Source organism: Lutra lutra, chromosome 4, assembly GCF_902655055.1.
Source record: "Lutra lutra chromosome 4, mLutLut1.2, whole genome shotgun sequence".
Lineage (NCBI taxonomy): Eukaryota > Metazoa > Chordata > Mammalia > Carnivora > Mustelidae > Lutra > Lutra lutra.
The window spans coordinates 156,464,538-156,488,134 of NC_062281.1; the positions used below are offsets into that span (position 1 = coordinate 156,464,538).

General features: G+C 36.4%; 1 protein-coding gene across 1 annotated transcript in view; it reads left to right on the forward strand.

Moving 5' to 3' along the window:
- The window catches only part of EPS15 (epidermal growth factor receptor pathway substrate 15), a 143,973-nt gene that overhangs the window by 18,658 nt on the left and 101,718 nt on the right, over positions 1-23,597 (forward strand). Inside the window, 4 exon segments of the mRNA XM_047725085.1 lie at positions 14,372-14,413; positions 18,548-18,637; positions 19,485-19,532; positions 22,737-22,832. Coding sequence (XP_047581041.1) covers positions 14,372-14,413; positions 18,548-18,637; positions 19,485-19,532; positions 22,737-22,832 — 276 coding nt within the window.

Here is a 23,597-nt window from a genome sequence, read left to right on the forward strand (position 1 = left end):
ATAGCATATACAGGATTTCCTTCTTTTTTAATGACTGAACAATATCTGTTATATATATGTACTACATTTTTCTTTATTAAGGTTTTATTTTAATTTCAGTTTTATTAACATACAGTGTCATATTAGTTTCGGTTGTACAATATAGTGATTGAACAATTCTGTACTTTCTCAGTGCTCATAATAATTGACTCTTAATCCTTTTCACTTATTTTAACCATTTCCCCATCCATCTCTCCTTTGGTAACCACGAGTTTGTTTTCTATAGTTAAGAGTTCTTCTTGGTTGGTCTGTCTGTTTCTCTCTCTCTTTTTTTTTTTTTTTAAATTTCCTGGCTTGTTTTGTTCCTTAAGTTCCACATATGAATGGAATCCTATGTGTACCACATTTTCTTTATCCATTTGTTGATACACAGTTACTTTCTATCTACTTCTTGGCCATTGTGAATAATGCTGTAGTGAACTTGGGAGTGCATATCTCTTTGAGAACCTATTTCAGTTCTTTTGGATAAACACTAAGATGTGGGATTGATGGATCATATTGTTGTTCTATTTTTAATTTTGGGGGGATGCTTGATACTGTTTGACATGATTTTTTGTATGTAGAAAACCCTAAAGATTCCATAAAAACAATGGTAGAGCTAATTAACAAATTTGGCAAATTGCAGAATACAGAATCAACACACACAAAAAAGGTTGCATTTTTATGCAGTTTTTACTAGCAGTGAACAATTTGCAAAAAAATTAAAATCTTTTTAAAAAAAGCGCAATTTGGGGGGTGCCTGGGTGGCTCCGTCGGTTGAGAGGCCAATTCTTGATTTCGTCTCAGGTCGTGATCTCATGGGTCCTGAGGTTGAGCCCTGAGTCAGGCTCCAAGCTCAGCAGGGAGGCTGCTTGAGATTCTTTCCCTCTCCTTCTGCCCCTTGTCCCCGCTGGCGTGTGCACCCATATGTGTGCTCTATCTCTCTTATATAAATCTTCAAGAAAAAAAAAAAGCAATTTCATTTGTAGCAGCATCAAAAAGAGTCAATACTTTGAAATAAATTTAACCAAGGGGGCAGAACACTTGTACAGTGAAAACTAGGAAACATTGCTTTGACTTAATGTTTGATTTTGATAGTAGAGAAATAAAAGCTGATAAATGTATATATTTGGGGTTAATAATAAAAAAGTTCTTTTAAATTATCTTTTTTTAAAAAAATTATTTATTTATTTGACACAGAGAGAGAGAGAGAGAGAGACCACAAGTAGGCGGAGAGGCAGGCAAAGAGAGAGGGGGAAGCAGGCTCCCTGCTGAGCAGAGAGCCCAATGTGGGGCTCGATCCCAGGACCCTGAGATTATGACCCGAGCTGAAGGCAGAGGCTTATCCCACTGAGCCACCCAGGCATGCCTAAATTACCTCTTTATTTTCATATAAAGTTGTGTTAAATAAGTGGCCCTTACAACTAAAGGTGTCTTAGAATTGGGACGTGATAATACCTCTCTGAGTGTTAGGGAGGTTAAATGATACAGTGCATATGAAAGATGCTAGTAAGAATGATGAAAATAACAACATTGATGATAAAGACTGAAAATAATGGTGAAAGTAATAGCATTGATAATAGAGGCAAATGATTAAGAGCAAGAAGTCTTATAATCAGATTTTGTGGATTTGAATACTGGTTCCAGTACTTAAATAGGTATATGATTCTGAGTCACTCAGTTTATTTATGTGTCATTTTCCTCATCTGTAATGGATTTGATAGAAGATACTTTGTCAGGTTAAATAGGCTTAATGTGTAAAGTGCTTAAGACTAGTACTTGGTGTATAGGAAATACTCAATAAGAATTTAATATATGTTACTTATTAAGCTGTAATATCCTCTGTATGTGTAGGTTTGATTTTAAAATGTCATGTATTTAAATTTTTACTTTATGATTTAACTAACCTTTTTAGTTTTTATTCATGTATTTATTTTTTTAAGTAGGCACAACGCCCAACATGGACCTCGAACTCATGGCCCTGAAATCAAGGGTCTCAGTCTCTTCTTACTGAGCCAACCAGTGAGAAGCCCCTAAACTTGCCTTTTTAAAAAGCAACATTTCATTGCTGAATCTTTTGGGTCTTTGGTACCCCATTAATTGTGAAATTTTTTTTTGTTTCATTTGTGCCAAGTTACTAAATGAGCTACTCTTCATATGTCTCTATTAAATTGCAGCATGTTTGTTTGCCTTTGATTACTATTGGCCAACTTTTACTAATCAGATCTATTAGTTCTGGGTTATTAATCTTCCTACCCAACTGGGTGTCAGTGGTAGGCTGTGAGGGTTTACCCTCACTCCCATTTTGTAAGTCATCATAATAATGAACATTCTTTTTACCAAGTTCTTTGCTATTTTAGAAATGAACAAACAACTAATAACATGCAAACATGCATGTTTTCTTAGTTCACTTTAAGAAGTTCATTTAAGAAATGGCATTTATTTCAAATTGTACACGAGACAAAGTGAAGTTGTGTGGCTGTTTTTTTTAAATGTTAGGTCTCTAGAACGAAAAGAATGGAAAAAGAGAGATTTCTGTAGCTTTGTTCTTTGAACTGTATTGTTCTTAACTATATACAGTGAAGAAGTATATAAAATTCATTTTGTAGCCAGTTTTATCACTAGATCAGAAACATTTTATGCAAATGAGAGGAAATGCCAGTTCTTGAGTGAAAAGGGATTATGTTTGTGTAGTTGGTAGGTCTGGGAGTAGAGTTGGCTTCAGATGTGTTAGGGTCTGAATGATACTACTCCTCAGTGTTTTCTTCATATCGTGGCTCCGGTCTCAGGCAGGCTTTCCATTTTAGCACTAAGATGATTGTAAAACTTAAGGCTTATACACTGTATAACTACTAGTATCGTGGAAAAGAGAACCGCTTTTCTGTTAGCTCCCACAAAAGAACTGAGATTTTGTCTGATTGGACCAACCAAGGTTCACATTTCTTCCTGAAATACTTGCTGTGGAGAATGGGTTGAAGAGTAGGTTTGCCAGAAGGAATTGAGGTTACTGGTGGTTATGAGTTGAATTGTCTCTCTCCCATTCAGTTTCATATGTTGAAGTCCCAAAATGTGACTTTGCTTTGAAATAGAGTCATTATGGATGTAATTGATATATGTAAATGATAATTGAGATAAGGTCATGCTGGAATAAGGTGGGCCACTACCCCGGTACAACAGATGTCTTCATCAGAAGCAGAAATTTGGACACAGACCTATAAGGAGAATGCCATGTGAAGATTGGAGTTATGTTGCCACAAGCCAAGAAACTACCAGAAGGAGAGAGGGCTGGAATATATCCTTCCCTAGTGCCTTGAGAGGGAGCTTGACCCTGCCAACACCTTGATTTTGGACTTCTGGTCTCCAGATTGTCAGTATATTTCTGTTATTCTAAGCCCCTTGGTTTGTGGTACTTTTTTATAGCAGCTCTAGCAAACCAATGTAGTGATCATAAATTTATAGTAATACCAGTTTGTCCTGTTGAGTGACTTTATCTCAGTTGCAGCCTCAAAAGAGGGTAGTTGGGTTCATCCAGGTTTGGGATTTTGCTCTGTTGGTGTGACCAAAAGACAAGAGGAGTAAGAGAATTCAGGTTATTGGCAAGAATATTATGGAAATGGTGCATCATGGTATCTAAACTGAATGAGAAGGAAAGTATAGTAAAAGAGGGTCTGGTGGTTCAGAGTCAAAATGAGAGGGTCCATGGATAAGAGGTCTTATGGAGGCAAAGGATACCTTGAAAGAAGACATTATGTTTGTAGAACAAGATGCTCGAAATATGATTTAGGAGGAAGAGTGGGTGCAGGTAAAGGTAGAAGAGCCATGAAGGATGTTACCGTGGGAATAAGAGAGGGACTTGGCCATACCATATGTATAACTCCCATGTTTTGCAGTGACCACTGGAGTTAAGAGGTCTAAGAAGTAAGAAGCCAGGTTGTTGGAGGGGTTGTTTAAGTCTGTGGTGAAGTAACCCATTGATGATGATGAGATTCAGAGTAGAGAGGAAGACAGTGAGTCAGTTGCCAATGCCAAGATGAGATAGAGATGAGATGAGATAGAGAATGAGATAGAGATGAGATAGAGAAACCAACTTAAAAGATACCAATGTTAAGGAAGACAAGAGTGTAATTTCGTTGAAAGGTAAGAGCCTCAAAAGAGTAGGGATTGATTGATTGATTGATTTAAAGTCGGTTCCATGACTAGCATGGAGCCCAACATGAAGTTTGAACTCATAATCCTGAGGTCAAGACCTGAGCTGAGATCATGAGTCAGACACTTAACCAACTGAGCCACCCAGGTGCCCACCCCCCTTTCTAAATTCAAATTAGTTGACATATAGTATACTGTTGATTTCAGGAGTAGAATTTAGTGGTTCATCACTTAGATATAACACCCAGTATTCATCTTAACAAGTACCCTCCTTAATGCTCATCACCCATTGTTTTGCTTTTTAAAACAAAAAGTTGAGTAGTATAATGTAGACAAGCTGCAGAGGTAATCAAAGAGGATTTTATACCTATTTCTGGACCCTGAAATAGGTTGGATGTTAAAACTGTACTATTTGAGGGTGTTTACAAGGGAAGTGAGAGATTGAGTTTCATTTAAAGAGGGGAGTTGAAGGTAACATTCTGAGAATAGACGTTCTGACTTTGTTTTAAGGAGAGGACCAGGTGTTATTTCATGTTGGAAGGTGGAGGGAACGTTCTCAGAAGAGGTTGAGAAAAAATGACTCTGCTTATCTTTTTTTCCTCTCTGTACTTGACAATAAACTCCTTGAGAGCAGGGACTATGTATTGTTGTGTCTAGCTCAGTCTTTGGGAAGTAGTAGGTTGTCAGTAAATGTTCAGTGAATGAATTTATACTCCCAGCAATATTTGAGAATTTAGTGTAAGAAGGAATTTCATTAATATTCATTCAGCTAACATTTATTGAGGGTTTCCATATGTAGATACTATGCTAATTATTGGGGATATGATGGTGAACAAGATAGGTGGGCTTCTGCTCTCATGGAGCTCATCTAATAGTGAGGGCCACAAAAAAACCACACAGACAAAATGAAAAGAAGTTGTATTAAGGTCTCTGAAGGAAACAAGGCTGAGGTAGAAAATAAGAGAAGAGGACCTACTTTATCATAATCCAAAAAAGTCTTGGAGTAGGTAACACTTAAGGTAAGTCCTAAAGAAAATGGAGATACCAACTGTGTTTTTCAAGAAGAGAGAATGACATCTGCAAAGGCTGTGAGTTGGGACAGAATTTGCTCTTTTACTGAAAATCAGAGTGAAGTTAGTGGCCCTAAGTGATGCTGGAGAGGTAAAGCAGAGGCTGGGTCATCCAGAGATTCCAAGCCATGGCAGAGTTTGGATTTTATTTTTTGTCAAATGAGAAGGCATTAAAGGTCTTAAACAGGTGAATATTGTTGTCCTGATTTATATTTTTATATGACCACTCTATAGTCCATATGGGGAAGCAAGAATAGGACCAAGAGGGTAGGTAAAACTTTATTAGTAAAGACAAGATATGGGCCGAGATTTGGAGAGAGGTGGATAAGTTCAGTGTATGTTTTGGAATTAGAGTTGATAGGACTTGCTGATGGATTGAAAACAGAGTGAGAGGCAGATTCAGGTATATGGCTTGTGAACCTTAGGTAGTTGTTGGTAAGGGAGGAGTGGGTTTTTAGAGGAAAAAAATATGTCAGATGTTTGGGAAATATCCAAATGGAGATAAATAGATGATTAAAAGTTTGGATATCAGTTTGATAGTCATCAGCATAAGTGTGATATTGAATAATGAGAATTGATGTGATCATTCTGGGTTAGTTCAGAAAAAGGACCTGAGAGGTGAGGTTATTAATGTCCTCTGTAAAAGGTAAAGTGCTATACAATGCAGGAGATAGTTATTTTGTTTCATTTCTTCCTTATTTGAATTTTTATAAATTCATGTATTATTCATGCTTAAGGATAATGGTTTTCCCAGTGATTTTTCTTTATCTTCGGCTGTCTAGACTGGCATGTATAGGGCTTACTGTCTTCTGTTGAGAGACCAAAGCTACTCATTTGTATTCATTCTTTGTCACTCCGCCACTTTGATTTTTGATCAGGTTGAACTGGATTTAACAAAAGCTGGTTCATTATTGGTGTGAGTTATTGATATGGTCTGTTTATGCCCACTGTTTTTCAGTAGGATACAACTATGTCATCTTTTGAAATCCTTTTCTCTGTTAAAGTACTTTTACCTTTCATTTCTGATCATCTCCAAAGCAGATATATTCTTAGATCTAGATTTTGAAAATTTCCTTTACAATACTGTTCTTGGAGTATTCTTGGGTTTTTGCCTGCTATGTTACCAATTTATAATGCTATGTTATGGGACAAACGTGAGCTATTAGCACGTTTGCAGAATGGAACATTGCAACTTTAAGTAGAATATAAGCTGTTTTGGGGGCAGGAGCCCTGTATGATTTTTGTAAACCCAGATACCTAAACCTGTTGCTCTGTGCCTAGAAGACCTCTAGTATGTACTTGTTATTAAATGAGTTTTGACTCCTAGAGCTGAGGGTTAATACTTGCATTCTTTAAGTGAACTGCCCAGCTGGCTGCTTATGTGTACTTGAGCTCCTTGTCAGCTTTAAAGGTGAGGACTGCTCACTTGACTAGCTTTTCTGCATCCTCTACTCAGCTTCAGGGTTGTTTTCCTTTCTAAAGTTTCTTTATTATTGACATTCTTTTGATTCTTCAGATGTCTTTAGTTTGCCAAGACGTTCTCTGTCAGTTTGGATTGCTCCTTTTTTTTTTTCATTCTTCCATTTACTATTCGTTTTTATCCTTTTTTCCTTTGTATTGTGAAATACACAAGTCTGTTTTAAACATCACAAGACTGTAGAGGTTTTGCAAGCCAGTCACATTGAATCAATGTATGTGTATAAATGAATAGGCTTTTCTGGTTGTATTCATTTATTACTTTGGCTTTTGGAACTGCTGTTCCTTTATTAAAGGAGTTGGTGGTTGTGGTTGTGATGGAGTAGTTGAAAGATGTCAGGGGTAGTTCCCCTTCTGGTTCCTCGGTTCTCTTGAAAATGGAGTATTAGAAGGCTGTGTTCTAAGTAGCTGAATTTTTGTGTGTTAATATGTCAAAAATACTTGTATGGCAATACCTGGAAAATTATGTTCATTATGACACTTATTTTTTTTTGTAACACTCTTATTTTTTTTTAATGTCTGCCAGTACTGAATTATTACTCATTTTCTTAAAATTTTAGGAGAGCAAAACAAGGTTTTGGGTGGTTTATTTGGAAAAATAAAATCTATTCCGTTGCCTCCTTTTCATTACCTAGACTTCTATACCTGCTTGCCTTTATACACAGTGTTCTTCCTGTCTAAATTTCTACCTCTCTACTTCGTAATGGTCTTCAACACCACCTTTTCATGGGAAGTTGCAAAAAGTACCATAGAGAGGTGGCATATACTCTTTACCCAGTTGTCCCTAATTGTAATACCTCATGTAACTATAGTACAATAGCAAAACTGGGAAATCAACATTAGCAGAATTCACAGGCCTTATTCAGTGTCATCGGTTTTATAGATATTTGTGTGTGTGTGTGTGTGTGTGTGTGTGTATGTATGTAGTTCTATACATAAGTGATTTTATCAGGATTCATAAAAACAGTTAAGGTAAAATTCCATCCCAAAGATTTTTCATGTTACTCCTTTGTATTCATACCGACTCCCCTCTTCATTTTGTTAATTTATATACTGGTTATTCTTTATCATCTGTTATTCACTGGTTATTCTTTATTGTATGACTTTGTGGTTAACAGAAAAAAGATAAGCATCATGTTTTAGAGGTTATTTCTTTATTTTTACCTTTCCCCCCCACATTGTACTATAACCATTTACAATAAACCTAACACTAAAGTTTCCTTTCCTTTTGTGCATTATAGAATCATAGTCCCTTGAAGTCCTATGATACAGCGTCTACCCTCCACAAAACCCCCAAAAATGAAACTGAAAATTCCATATGAAGCAATTCTTGACCTTTATTTACTAACCTATGAACTTCCCTAATAACCAGGACGTTCTCCCCCACCCCCCTTTTATTATCTGGTATTCTTTGTTATTAGGTTACCTATATGTTTTGCTAGATTATGTTGGAATAAAAAATAACCTAAATCCCCATCAGTGGCTTACAATAACAAAAGTTTAATTATTGCTACGTTGTAGGTTCCCTAGTAATCACCTGGGGTCTACCCTATGATTCTTTTTCATTTTAGAATCCAGACTGAAAGAGCACCCCCTATATGTGACATACTGTTCTCTTGGTAGAGAGAAAGGAGCAAGAGTTGGGAAACACACAATAGCAAGCAAGAGTTGGGAAACACACAGTAGCTCTTAAAACTTCTACTTGGAACTGGAAGTTTCTCCTATTTCACTGGGCAGTATAAGTCACCTGGCTAAGCCAACAGTAGAGTTGTACTTGCCACAGAGAGGCACTTTTGCTACAGAGAGGCACAAGTCACATGACAACATAAATTAATACTTTGATATTAATACTTTGATAAGAGGAGAATAAATGATTGAGAATTATAATGCAGCCTGCCTTAGGATGGTATAGTATGCAGTACTTTCGTAATAATTTTTTTCTCACTGAAGTTTATTACACTTTAAATGATATTTTTATAGTAAAAATAACAGCTCCTTTTTTTTTCTTTGTCGCATTAATTAGGATATTGGTTCAAGCCAAAAATCACAGTGGCTTAAACAAGAGAGAATTTATCTCCCTTAAGTAACTGTCCAGGTAGGGTTAGTGGTATAGGGCTGATATGGCATCTTCATGATAGCGTCCAGGACATAGGCCCTTTTTCACTTGTCATTCTTTTATTCTCAACCATGTTTTCCATCTCTCAGTCTGGACAGCTGCTCCATATTCTGCTACCATATCTGCATTCTGCATTCTGGCAAACTGGGAGGGCTAGGAGGTAGAAAGCATTTTCCTTCCCTGTAGATTCATGAACCTGGAGTTGGACACATTATTTCCTTTCTTATTCCATTGAGGAGAACTGGGATTGTAAGAGAGGCTGGGAAATGGAGCTTTAGCTAGGTGTCCACATGTCCAGGTAAAGCTTAGGGGTATTGTTCTGAAAGAAGAGAAGAAAGGGTTATTAGGAAACAAGTAGCCATCTATTTATTTCAATTAATTTAATTCATACAAGACTTATGAGAAATAGATACTACTAGCACTTCAAGATAAGGAGACAGGCTTTTTATTTTATTTTTTATTTATTAGAGAGAGAGAGAGAGAGAGAGAGAGCGTGCGTCCAGGAGCAGGAGGAAGGGCAGAGGGGCAAGCAGATTCCTTGCTGAGCAGTGAGTTCCATGTGGCCTGATGTGGGGCTTGATTCCAGGAACCTGAGATATGACCTGAGCTGAAGTCTGGCACTTAACCAGGAGATAGGCTTTTTAAAGAGGTCAATAAGTTGTTCAAGATCATTTAAGAAGCAGTGGAATGGACTTTGAATCTAGGCCCATTTGATACCAAAACTTGAGGTTTTTTTTTTTTTTTTTTTTACAAAACTGTTTGCTTTCTAATATTTAAACTCTTAACATTTTTTCAGAGTAGTAATAAATAGCTACTGACTCTTTAGAAGGAATTCTTACTGCTTATGAATATTTTGTGGCAGCTAGTAAGAATTTATTATATTTGCTTTTAAATAATAATGTTAGAATTTTAAAAGGTCAGAATTTTATTTTGACAACTTTAAAAGTTTTCCTTTAGAAATAATTTAGATGCTAAAAATTCGTAGGTGATTTTGAATACTGATTTCAAATTTTGGGATTTTTGTGTTTCTCCTCAAATTGAAAATAGCTTTATTGTTTTATTTTAATTAGAAAAATAGGAAATGCTTGGGGCACCTGGGTGGCTCAGATGGTTAAGCACTTGGCTTCAGCTCAGGTCATGATCTCCAGGTCCTGGGATCAAGCCCTGTGTGGGGCTCCCTGCTCAGCGGGAAGCCTGCTTCTCCTTCTCCCTCTGCTGCTCCCCATGCTTGTGCTCTTTCTCTCAAATGAATAAATAAAATCTTTAAAAAAAAATAGGAAATGCTTTTTATAAAAAATTTTCAGACAATAGAGTAATATAACGAAGAATGTAAAAGTAATTTATAATCCCATTATTCAGAGATAATCACTATTACCATTTTAGCTATGCCTTTCAAATTTTTTTCTCTCTGCATTCATTGTTAGTGTTATGTATCTGTGATTTCTTTTTGACCTAAAATGATCATATTTCAGGAAAAAATATTTTTACTGAGACAAGCTGAAAACACTTTTTTTTTTCCTTGAGCGAATTGGCAGTTTGGATGGCTTTTTCCATTCTCACTTAGCTGTTCATATTAGTATACTAATCAGCACAGGGTGTACTTTAGAACACTTAGCTAATGCCTTCTCAAATGTGTTTATGTAGTAACCAATGAGTCTGTATTGTGATGATTAATAAAGTACAGTTTGGAGCTCAGAATTTCTTTCCTTTCTATGAGATTTCCTCCCTGCCCCCCCCCCCTTCCCACCGGGTCCTAAAAATTCAGCTGAATTATCTTTAAAAATTACCTCTTCATTATTGATGGTCTTTGCTTCCTCTAGCAAAGTATCTTCACTCTTATCTGAAAGTAGGATGGGTATGTAATTTTTCACTCAACCCGGACATTTTTGAGAATGAAAGGGACACTTACAAATATTTAAAATTCTGGAGGTTTTTTGAAATACATTTTCCGGGGCATCAAAATGATTACATTGGTAGATTAGTATAGTAGTTCTAGTCAAACATGATTTTCAAAAATGAAATTTACTAAAACATTTGTACTATATTATAATAAAATTAAGTCTTTTTTTTAAAAGGATTTTATTTATTTAAGAGAGAGAGAGAGAGTGCATGCACAAGCAAGGGGAGCAGCAGGCTGAGAGAGAGGGAGAAGCAGGCTCCTTGCTGAGCAGAGAGCCTGATGTGGGGCTCAATCCCAGGACCCTGGGATCATGACCTGAGCTGAAGGCAGTTGCTTAACCTACTGAGCCACCCAGATGCCCCAAAGTTAAATCTTTGTATTGATTATCACAATATTAAAAAAGGCATCCAGAATAATTATTTTTGGTATCGTATTTTCTAGCAGTTTCTTAGCCACACCTGTCTCTGATATGGTATCACTGATACTTTATTGAACAGTGTAATTATTTTTCAGTATAGTTTAACTAGTTTAAATTTTTTCATGAAATTGTTCTAGTTTTCAGAGTTACATATTAGGGTTTGTAGTTGTTAACCTTTACAGTTTATTTTCTGTAACCAGTAATATTTTTAATTGCTGATAAACTCTGTTGTGATGTATCTGGTTATCTCAGGAAAACATTTGCTACATGGAGAATAGTCTTAATTCTTATTTTTTTGTTACTGAAAATTATAAATTTGTCAGCCCCAGTATTTTTACAGGTTTTTTTATTTTTGCCTGTATTAAGCTGCTCTTTTTGACAAATATTTTTATATAGACAAATCTTATCATGAAAGTTGTCCCTAATTATGATTATTTTACATGTTCCACTAAATTCAGATGCTGCAAATTGTAGGCTTTCTGTAATTTCATTTTATTGCAGTACCAGTGTCAAATACCTTTTCCACTACCTCACAAGGTTATAAGGAGTTAGCTGTCTAAAGTTGCTTGTGTCTGAGGATACTTTTCAGTGAGTCTCTGCATGCTCTTGTTGAAAAGAAGGTGTGATACTGTATCTGTGAAGAAACAGGAAAAGAAAGATGGAATTATCACTAGTTCTCTTTCAAATTTCATTCCTGTTCAAGTGGATAAAGCACTTACACTACTAGTTGATACCTTGGCCAGAAGTTAGATATATACAGTAGAGATATACTAAATCCATTGTGGTTTATTTTTATATAGTGACTAATAATAATAGTTCATTTAAGAAAATGCGAAATCTGAGACAAATGGTAAGCTGAATGGTATGCTGGGACAACAGATTATGAAGTAAGACTTTTCTGAGCAAACCAGGGCATGTGGAAAACAGCATGGTATTGTAAAAGAGCATGGAACTTGGAGTGGGATAAACCTGCATTTAACTCTGGGCTTTGCCATTTAATAGCTTGGGTAAGTAACCTCTGTGAGGTTAGGTGTGTTAGGGTTTTCCAGAGAAACAGGACCAACGGGATAGACACATATTCAAATATGCTGATTGACTGATTTTAAGGAATTGGCTTATGTGATTGTGGGTGATGGCAAGTCCTAAATCTGTAGGGTAGGTCAGCAGGCCAGGCTGGGGACCCAGGGAAGAGTTGATGTTGCTTCTGAGTCTAAAGGCTTTCTGGAGGCAAAATTCCTTCTTCCTCAGGGTACTTCAGGCTTTTCTCTTAAGCCCTTCAACTGATAGGATGAGGCCCACTCACATTATTTTACTCATTCTACTGATATAAATATTAATGACATTTAAAAATTACTTTTAGAGTAACATCTAGATGGGTGTTTGACCAGCAACTGGGTTAGCTTAGCCAAATTGACACATAAAATTAACCTTCACATTAAGTTTCCTCATTTGCAAATTGGAATGATACTATGTGGCTCACAAGGATACTATGGTTTATACTAGGTTTCTTTATTTGCAAATTGGAATGATACTATGTGGCTCTCAACTATTACTAGCATAACGTGTTCTCAAAGTTGGTATTCAATGAATGTTGATTTTTTAAAAAAATTTTTATTTATTTAGGGGTGCATGGTTGGCTCAGTTGGTTAAGCAGCTGCCTTCAGCCCAGGTCATGATCCCCAGGTCCTGGGATCGAGCCCTTCTTCTTGCTCAGCAGGAGCCTGCTTCTCCCTCTCCCTCCGCCTGCCACTCCTCCTGCTTGTTCTCTCTCTCTGTGTCAAATAAATAAATAAAATCTTTTTTAAAAAGATTTTTTATTTATTTGAGAGAGAAAGAGAGAGTATGAGCTGGGGGGTGGGGGTTGGAGGGCACAAGGAGGGGGCAAAGCAGACCTGCCACTGAACAGGGAGGGCTCAGTGATGGGACCCTGAGATCATGACCTGGGCCACAGGTGGATGCTTAATGCACTGAGCCATCCAGGTGTCCTGAATGTTGATTCCTGAATCCAGTTTTATATCCATTAAGGCTGTAGGCCCCACCTTGATGCTTGAATGTTTTTTTCCTGTTTATCTTTGTATTTCAATCTAAGCCTCTTTTGCCCCCTCATCTACTTAATGAGTCCTGTCAGATCTATCTTACAAATATTTATTCAGATCATACCCTTCTTTTCTGCCATTGCTGGTGTTCAGGTCCCCTCTACTGGGCCCATTAAAATTATTTCCTAAGTAGCCTTCTACCTTCCATCTTATTTTCCTTGTTCACAAGTAATCACATAGACCTAATACTATATTAATAAGTTTTGAATCTGTCCCCTTTGTCCATTCTCATTTTCTTTACTTTTCCAAGGTATGTGAATCCCTTCTTATGTTGTCTTCTACGAAACTTCAAAATCTTATCTCCAATTCCTGTCACCATTCAGAATGACTTACTGCTCTTTCAAATGTAACTGAGATTTCTGTTGATTGCATGCTTTGTGCATACTCTTACCTCCATACAGAATCACTCTCTCCCCTTCCCCGCCATATGTCAAATTCCTGCACTGGTGTCACATCTGTGGAGCCTTCTTGGACTCTCTTCCTGGTTTCAGAACACTCTTAAATACTCATGGTCCGGTGAACCTGAGCCTTCCCATGTTGAAACTCCTAAGCTGCCTTTCAGATGAGATAGTAAATCTGTTTATTAGCTGACCAGGGAACTCTGAACCGTGGTATGAATTGAGTGGCACTCCTTGCCTACAAGTGTTTAAGGTCTGATCATATAAATGCCATCCTTTTGTATATCAGTTTATGTATTCACTAGATTATTTTATCGAAATGTTTTTGAATTGTGTTCATAGGGACCTTGGATACTTGTGTAGAAGGTGCATGCTGAAGGCTTTGGGCCTTTTTTAACCAAAACGTTTCACCCCTAATTTGTTATTTGTTGGGTTTCTTGGTAAAATTTTGGATGAGGAAAAGAAGTTTTGATATCAAAAATAATTTTAAAATTCTTGTTTTATTTTGTCTACTTGATTCTTAATAATCCATATAGCTGCCTTTTTTCACTTTCCTTCTCCCTCAAAAGAAACTAAGCCAAATATATTTTATTCTTATTCATCTTTGTTTTTCAAAATCAAGTATATTTTACTCTTAGTTATTTTAGTTTTTCTAATATCTGTTGAAAGAATGTAAATACACTAATACAGATTATTGAATAGCATTTAATTTCTGATTATTTATTTATTTTAGTTATCAAGTGGGAATCCTGTATATGAAAAATACTACAGACAGGTAAGATTTTTGTATCTTTGTTGTCCTAGATTGACTATAAAAATATTTTCAACTCTTGCTGGTGTATTCGCAGATTACTACCCATCTGAACACATTTGATGTGTCTTGTTTTCAGTTTCTTGTGCTTTAGCCTCCTACTTTGACTGCTTATGTTTTTGTGTTATTTTTTTTTTAAGATTTTATTTATTTATTTGTCAGAGGGAGAGAGGGAGAGAGCATAAGCAGGGAGAATGGCAGGCAGAGGTAGAAGCAGGCTCCCTACTGAGCAAGAAGCCTGATGTGGGACTCGATCCCAGGATCTGAGGATCATGACCTGAGCCGAAGGCAGATGCTTAACCAAATGAGCCACCCAGGAGTCCCTGCTTAATTCTTTTTACAAGCTATCAGAAAAATGAAGGAAAGAGACAATTAAGCCCAAACATTTAATTGTCTTAAATGTCTGTCTATCCATATAATGTATACCATTAGATATGTTATAAAATCCATATAACATTAGATATATTAATCTAGATATAAATATCCAAATTAATTTTAGGCCAAATCAGAATAACTTTTCTCTTGTTTTTAAAACTTATTAAAGTTTAGGGGCGCCTGGGGGCTTAGTTGGTTAATCAGTTGACTCTTGATTTTGTCTCAGGTCATGATCTCAGGATTGTGAGATCGAGCTCTCCCCTCACCCCACCTCATGGGGCTCTGTACTCAAAGTGGAGTCTGTGTGTTCTTCTCCTTCTCCCGTTTCCCTTCCCCACCTTGCACTCCTTTTCTTGCATGCATCCTCGCTGTCTTAAATAAATAAATAAAATCTTATTAAAAAAAGATGTTTCGGGGTGCCTGGGTGGCTCAGTGGGTTAAGTCACTGCCTTCAGCTCAGGTCATGATCCCAGGTCCTGGGTTCGAGCCCCACATCGGGCTTACTGCTCAGCGGGGAGCCTGTTTCCTCCTCTCTCTCTGCCTGCCTCTCTGCTTACTTGTGATTTCTCTCTGTCAAATAAATAAAAAAAAAAAAGAAAAAAAAAAGATGTTTTAAGTTTAATTTTTACAAAGTTAAAACTATGATTTTCATACAAATATGAAATGAACATGTCTCAAGGATTTTATTTACTTCAGCTAATTACTGGAAGAACAGTAAGATGTAAAAATGAGAATATGAGTTGTAGAGATTTATATTCTCCACTAGACAAAGTTCATTTATTGGTATGGACAGGAATCATTGCATTGCTGTCAGTTTTCTATAATTTAACTTCTATTCCTCCTAGTGTAAAAGAGCCTAGTGAATAGAAAGTCAATGAGGGGTTCATACATCAAATCTGTTGAGGGTGTAGACAATCTCATTTGCCCATTTCCAAATACTGGATCATTTTTCCTAACAGTCTCCTTATCTGTGATCATGATCACAGAAAAGGCTATAATATGACCTGGCTGTTTACAAAATTACAGCAAGTTTATTAATGAACCATTATAAGTCTTCTTGGGTACGACTTGCAAATCTACAGACATACACTCAACTATATAACAACTTCAGAGCCTGGAGAATTAATTTCTACCTGAAATTTCTAAAGAATCTTGGATTGTACTTTTTAAAGCCTTTGGTATTTTTTCTCTATCTTGAGACTAGGACCCAAACCTTAGAAATTCTTTCTTCCATTTTTCATCTGCAGTACATATGAATTTGAATGGATTTATCTCATCTTGAGGATTCCCCTTATCTGCTAAGGTTCCTAGCCTGCTAAGTGACCTTGCTTTACTGCCACTGAGATTGGGACCCTATAGAGGTTGCAGGCCAGTTTTCTTGAGAGGGTTTTCTAGACATTGTCTCTGCATAAGTCAGTCCTTTTTCCTTAATAGCAGCTTTTTCTTTCTGAATAAAAGATAACTATTCTCAAATAGGCTTTATTTTGTGCAGTTTTTTACTCAACTATATCCTGATAAAAAGGAGAAAAAATTATTTAACCTGTTAATAACTATATTGCTATAGAAATAAGGACATTCCATTGAAAGATTTGTTTTTGAGGTCTGAAGAGTCAGTGAAAATCAGATTCCATCGAAAGCTATTTCATTCAGTTTACAAAAGCAGAACCTACTAAATTGAGGGCTAAAGATAACATAAGGAGATAAAAAGGGCTTTTCTACATATCCATTAGAAAACAGAATATTAAAATAATACCAATAGTATTCCAAGTTAATAACCATAATTAAATATTCCTCAACAGTGTATTCAGTCCTGTGTAATTAATTCTTCTTCCCCTGAATCTTGGGTCAAGAGTCTGCTTTCATGAAATAAAACTACTTCTAGACTCCATAGTTCTGGATATTCTGACTTAGTTCACCAGTACAGTCTGAGAGTTGTCTAAAGTGATGTCAGCTCAGAAGCCTTTATCCAAAAGTCTGTGTTTTGAAGTGTTAATAATTCAGATTATGTGGAATAGTTCTTTCCACGAGGGTCTGAAACTGTCTTTTTTTGTCTTTGATGAAGACACAGATTTTAACCTGTAGCTTACGGCAGAGCCTTTGGGCAAGTGTCAGAGTACGACAGAAATTCCTGTATATGACAGAGACAAAGTGGCTGTTTAAATTTATTATAGTAACCAAAAGAGTGGAAGATAATAAAATTGGAATATGATACATAAATATTTCATGAGAGTTTGATCAGTGTTTCCCTTGATGGTCCCTCTGTTTAGGTCATGCTAGGGATAGATGTCCTCCACCCTAAGCCCCCAGTTGGGGGGTAGACAAAGAAGAAGGAGTTCTGGAGATTTTTTTTTTTTTTTTTTAAGATGTTATTTGTTTATTTGACAGACAGAGATCACAAGTAGGTGGGGGGCGGTGGGGGGGGAGAAGCAGGCTCCCTGCTGAGCAGAGAGCCCGATGTGGGGCTCGATCCCAGGACCCCAGGATCATGACCTGAGCCGAAGGCAGAGGCTTAACTGAGCCAGCCAGGCATCCTGTGTTCTGGAGATTTTTAGAGGCAGGTTTCTCTACCCTTTTTGTACTTCCTGGTTACTCCAAATTGGATTGGGCTTTTTTTTTTTTTTTTTTTTTTTTTTGCTGAGTGCCAGATTTATCCCGTGTTCCAGCACTCAAAAGAAAGGATTTCTCTTCTCAGTCTTCTCTGGGATTGGCCTGTCTGGAATGCTTTGTGAATGTTTACAACAAACTTAATCTTTTAACTAAACTGGAAAAACAGCTAGCTCACAAATATCCTTGAATCATGTTACTTTTCCCATGACTTTTTAAAATTTACTTTTCACTTTTACAAACAATTTTACTTTAGGAAATCTTTATGGAAGTGACAGTCATTTTTTGAGCTGTTTTCTGTTTTAAAGGAAAATTCCTATAAATTAAAATGATGTGTTTCTGTTAATGCGCTTTAGGAACTTAAGAATTTTAAAAATGTTTCCTTAAGTTTATTATGGAATCACTGCTGGTTTTCGAGCTGATACTACTTTGTTGTTTTTTTTTTAATTGTTGCAGTGTCTAAGAATAAGTATAAAAGCAGAAGTTAATGATTTAAAGATGTTTGAAAAAAAAATAGGTAACATACACAGCTATTCTCATCTGTCAAAAGACCTTTCCAGGAAATTATGCCCTTTTCCTTCTATTACTATTAAGTTCATTAGAATTTATTTATGTATTTATTTATTTTTAAATTTATTTGAGAGAGAGAGCATGAGCAGGAGGAGGGACAGAAGGAGAGGGCGAAGCAGATGCCCCGCTGAGCAGAGTCCAATGTGGGGCTTGATTCCAGGACCTGAGTCGAGGGCAGACGCTTAACTGTCTGAGCCCCTCAGGTGCTCCAAGTTTATTAGAATTTAAATGGCACCTATAGAAGACTTGGAATCAGAAGATAAATGTTAATATTGTGACTCCACTAATTTTGGTATACTTCCTCTGAGCTTCAGTTTTCCCATTTGTATAATGGGTGTGATTAAAAAAAAACTGTAAATGACCAGTGCTGTCATTAAGATGGTATTCTACTCATGTGGTTCTCCATATATTTCTTGGCTTTTGTTAGTCAAAAGATTCCTGTTCCCTTTTTGAAAAAGCCATTTCCCAAGTCACAGGGAGGAAGGCAGGTAAAATGATGATAATTTTGTTTTTGTGGTTTTTGTCAGCTTACGGTTTGTATCTTTTCAGGTTGATACAGGCAATACTGGAAGGGTATTGGCTTCTGATGCTGCTGTTTTTCTGAAAAGATCAGGGCTTCCAGACCTGATTCTTGGAAAGGTAGTGTTTGTTCATTTCAACTAGATTATAATGAATATTTATGTAGTGGTATAAATAAATTGGATCCAAATTTAGAAAGATACCATCAAGAAACTTAGAAGTAAGAATTGAATCATTGAAGCAGTTATAGTAATGCAATGGAGGGAATTTGTGGTGCTGTGATTTACCCTTTTGAAAAGTAAGGTGTTTTTCAGATTTTAAGAAAACGAATTACTTTTTAGTGAGATAAAATTAGGAAGTAATAGTACATTTGGGTATTGTGGGGAAAAACAGTGCAGCCTGGGAACCTTGCCACCCACTCAGAGTTGGCTCTATCTCTGCTTCCTCTATTATAGCTGTCTCTAACTGTGTTTAATTTGTGGTGAATAGAGTTAGGGATAAGAGGCTTCCCACAAGAAGTGGGAAGTTCCTCTCCTGGTGAATCCTTATACATGATATTAATACTATTTATTATAAATTTATAATTTATAATCACAAATAAACATGAACTATAAGAAGATCATCTTAATATGGATCTAAAATCAAGGTAGTAGGTTCTAGTAGAAAGAGCATTAGATTTGGAGTTAGAACCTGTCTTAATGAAAAAGGCATTGGACTTAGAAGTTAGAACCTGGGTTTCACTTCTTTCCTTGATGCCTTAAATGTTGAGTAAGTATCTCACTGAGTTTTAGTATCTTTGTGTAGGGTTGCACTAAATAACCAAGGTTTCTTCTCACTTTTAATTCTATGATTCTTAAATCTGAGGACCAAAAAGAATGGAATTGTATATTACAAGGATTTAATTTATTATCTTTAAGACGTTTTTTGTTTAAAATATACATTGACTTTTTTTTCCCCTGAATTTCAGATTTGGGATCTAGCTGACACAAATGGCAAAGGAATCCTGAACAAACAAGTAAGATTCAGAGATACATATGAGAAATTTTTTGAGTGCTTCAGAATAAAAACCAAGATTTTTTTTCTAATTTTAAACTAGAAATTGTTTTTTTACCAATTGAATTCAATTTACAATTGAAAACATTAGGGTTTTCAAGGGCAAGTGTTACAACAATATATTGGAAAATATTTCCAATTCAGTAGACATTAAAGTAAGTGATTCCCAAAGTTTAGTTAGTGATCATTTGGTGACATTGTTCTCCTGGAATGTCTTGGTCTGTTGGGGGTTCTCTGACAGGATAACACAGACTGGATGGGTTATAAATAGCAGAAATTTATTGCTCACAGTTCTGGAGCCTGAAAATACAAGATCAGGCTGCCATATGTTTGGGTGAGGACTGTCTTCTTGGTCGCAAACTTCTTGTTATATCCTTACAAGGCTGAAGGGGCGAGGGATCTTTCTGGACCCTTAAAGCACTAATCCCATTCATGAAAGCCCTACTCTGATGTCTTAAGCACTCCTCAAAGGCTCTACTTTCTAATACCATTACCTTTTTCAACATACTCAGTTTCTTACCTGTACAGTATACTTACTTGTGAGTATTATGGTCTAGGTCTTACTTGGCATATACATCAAAAAATGGTTTATATGCCATAAGTGTACCCTAGACTAGAAATACGTGAAACGATTATGGAAATTGAACACCATCAGTGTACTTTGAAGTTCATTCAGTTTGTTGGGATGAATTTCAGAGGTCCACAGGGTTGAATTCAAAGCTTGCTGCATGCTGATACATGGGCTAAGCACTGCTACTCAAAGTTAATTCCCCCATATAGGATAGCTGAAGCAGCATCATACTTAGAAAAGGGATGGGAAATTTAGATGAGAGGGTCAGAATATTCAGTCTATTAATTAGATTAAGATTAAGATTAAATTTAATTAAGATTAATTAAATTTAAATTAAGATTCTAGGGTTAGCTTGTAGATTGGAACCCCTGGGCAGGAGGGCCAGTTGGTCCATTGCAGACATAGGAAAACTAACTTAATATGAGCAGCCAAAGTAGTGTGCATTTAGTCAGCAAATATTTGTTGAGTACCTGTTTTGTTTATATATTTATTTATTTGAGAGAGAGACAGTGAGAGAGAGCATGAGAGGCGAGGTCAGAGGGAGAAGCAGACTCCCCGTGGAGCTGGGAGCCCGATGTGGGACTCGATCCCAGAGTTCCAGGATTGTGGCTCGAGCCGAAGGCAGTTGCTCAATCAACTGAGCCACCCAGGCACTCTGAGTACCTATTTTGAATCAGGCTTTGGAAATGCAGAGGTGAATGTGATAGATGTAGTCCCTGTCTTCATGAGTTTATAGTATAATAAATTCTTCACTGATATTCCTGGACTTCGGATGTTGAGTTTGAGTTGTCTTTGTTAAATCCAGGTGGCTGGATTTGTGGGTCTGCAGTTAAACTTTGATGTTTGCATTGGAGAAAAAGATTTTTGAATTAACATGAAAGAAAGGAAAGAAACCAATGCTTTTTGAGTTTCTGTGTGCCAAAAATGACAGTAGGTGTTTTCTTTCTATAGTATGGTTTTTATTTTGTTCCTTATAATACATGGCAAGGTAGGTATTAGAAAAATTTTGCAGGAAAATTTTATTTAACTTGCCCATGGCCTCACAACTTTAAGTAGCAGAACTAGAATTTAATGCAGGAGGACTATTTCACTTCAGAACACATCCATACTGGGGGTGGACCTGATTACTTAAGAGTAATTGAATCTCTCATAGAATGAGAAAGGAGAGAAGGTTGATGCTGGAGTACTTAGAATACCAGCATTTATTTGTTTATTTTTAAGATTTTAATTATTTGAGAGAGAGAGCACGCACGAGCAAGTGACCATGCAAATGAAGGGGGAGGGGCAGAAGGAGAAGCGGATTCCCTGCTGAACAGGGAGCCTGAGGCAGGTCTCAGTCCCAACCTGAGCTGAAGGCAATTGCTTAACCGACTGGGCCACCTAGGCACCCTAGAATACCAGCATTTAGAGGTTGGAGGAGGCATTGACTGCCAAGAGAAGAGACTTGAAGGGTCAGAGGAAAAGTAGGAGAGTTTTACGAAGCTATGTTGATGGGGGAGAGTTTCTGGGAATTATCATGTCCAGACTGCCAAAAGAATAAGCAGGATGAGGCAGGGTTTTTTGTTTTGTTTTGTTTTGTTTTGTTTTGAGGCTATTGTGTTTGGTAGCTGAGAGGTTATTTGTGACATAGACAGTGGTTTCTCTAGCTAATGGTGGGAGTTGAAGTCAGATTGTATAAAAGCTTTGTATAATAACTTTGTGTAATATAAGATAGTATAATAACTTTGGATATATGTGAATGAAAAGGGAAGGGGAGATCTTGAAATACAATCTTTGCAAGATTTTGTGAATGAAGGCAAGGTATTGTAGAAAGCAGACAAACCTGCAAGGTTCTAAGAATAGGTTAGGAATTGGGTAAGAAGGGTATAGGTGGTTTGAGCAAAGTGGTGAAGGGTTGATTGCATCAACAACTATACGAAGTTGTAAGTGATTATAACTGGAGCAAAAGTATTTGTTATGTCTTTTCCCATACCTGACTTTAACTCAGCTGAAAACCAGTTGCTTCAGTATCTCTGCATTTATTTAGAGGCTTCAAATGCCAAAAATCCAAGGACCTTTGGAGAGATTTACATGTATTTTGAAGTCAGGCAGTTGTGTAATTGTTTTAGACGCTGCACAGTAGCTCTGTATTCTCTGTAGCTTTCCTGGAATAGCAGTGGTTGAGTTACATCAGTGATTGGCCTAGTTTCAAAATTTATCATCTTAAATTCAGAGATGACTTTTGATAACATTCAGTTGTTATTTTCTTCTAGGCTTTTTTCCAGACTCTTTTTCCTCATTTAAATGATAATTAAATATTTTTGAAGCATGTGTTAATTCTGTATAATTTCTACTATCTGTATGTATCACGGTTTATTTAAGTATTTTCCCATTTATTAATACTTTTTGCTATTTATAATGTTAGGAACATCTTTTTACATAGATTTTTTCTTAATTTTAAAAGCAAATGTTTTCAGGCAAATGTGCTGTTATATTTGTTGCTACATAAAGATCTTGGAGTAATTATGAATTGTTTTATATTTTCATATTGTAAGTGTGTGGATGGATGGATGGATGGATAGGTAATGCACTTAACTTCATGCTTCTCTTTCTCAGGAATTCTTTGTTGCTTTGCGTCTTGTGGCATGTGCCCAGAATGGATTGGAGGTTTCACTGAGTAGCTTGAACCTGGCTGTCCCTCCACCAAGATTTGTAAGAAATGATCTTAAATTTAAATTTTATTTAATTAAAAAAATGATATTACATGATTTAAATTTTTAAAAAAATTAGAATTGCCATATTAAAAGAAATTCCCCTAACCCCTATCACCCAGCTCCCTGATTTTCTTTCTTTCTTTCTTTCTTTCTTTTTTTTTTTTAAGATTTTATTTATTTTGACAGAGATCACAAGTAGGCAGAGAGGCAGGAAGAGAGAGAGGAAGGGAAACAGGCTCCCTGCTGAGCGGAGAGCCCGATGGGGGGCTTGATCCCAGGACCCTGGGATCGACCCTGGGATCATGACCTGAGCCAAAGGCAGAGGCTTTAACCCACTGAGCCACCCAGGTGCCCCCCTGATTTTCTTTCTTAATGGCTACTGCTGTTATTAGTTTCTTGTATATCCTTCCAGACTTATTATATGTGTATATAAAGAAATATAAATACCCACTTCTTCATTTTATATTGATAGTAATATATAATTAATAAATACAATTCTGTACCCTTTTAGTAATATGTTTTAGAGATCTTTACATAAAAGCATCTTTATTCTTTTTTATAGTTGCTTCTATTTATATAAAATTTTTAAAGTTTTAATTTAAATTTCAGTTAACATACAGTGTAATATTTCAGGTGTATAATATAGTGATTCTCACTTCCATACCATACTATACAGGTGTTCATTACAGCAAGTGCCCTCCTTAATCCCCATCACCTGTTTAACCTATCACCCCCACACTCCCCTCTACCATAATTTATTTAA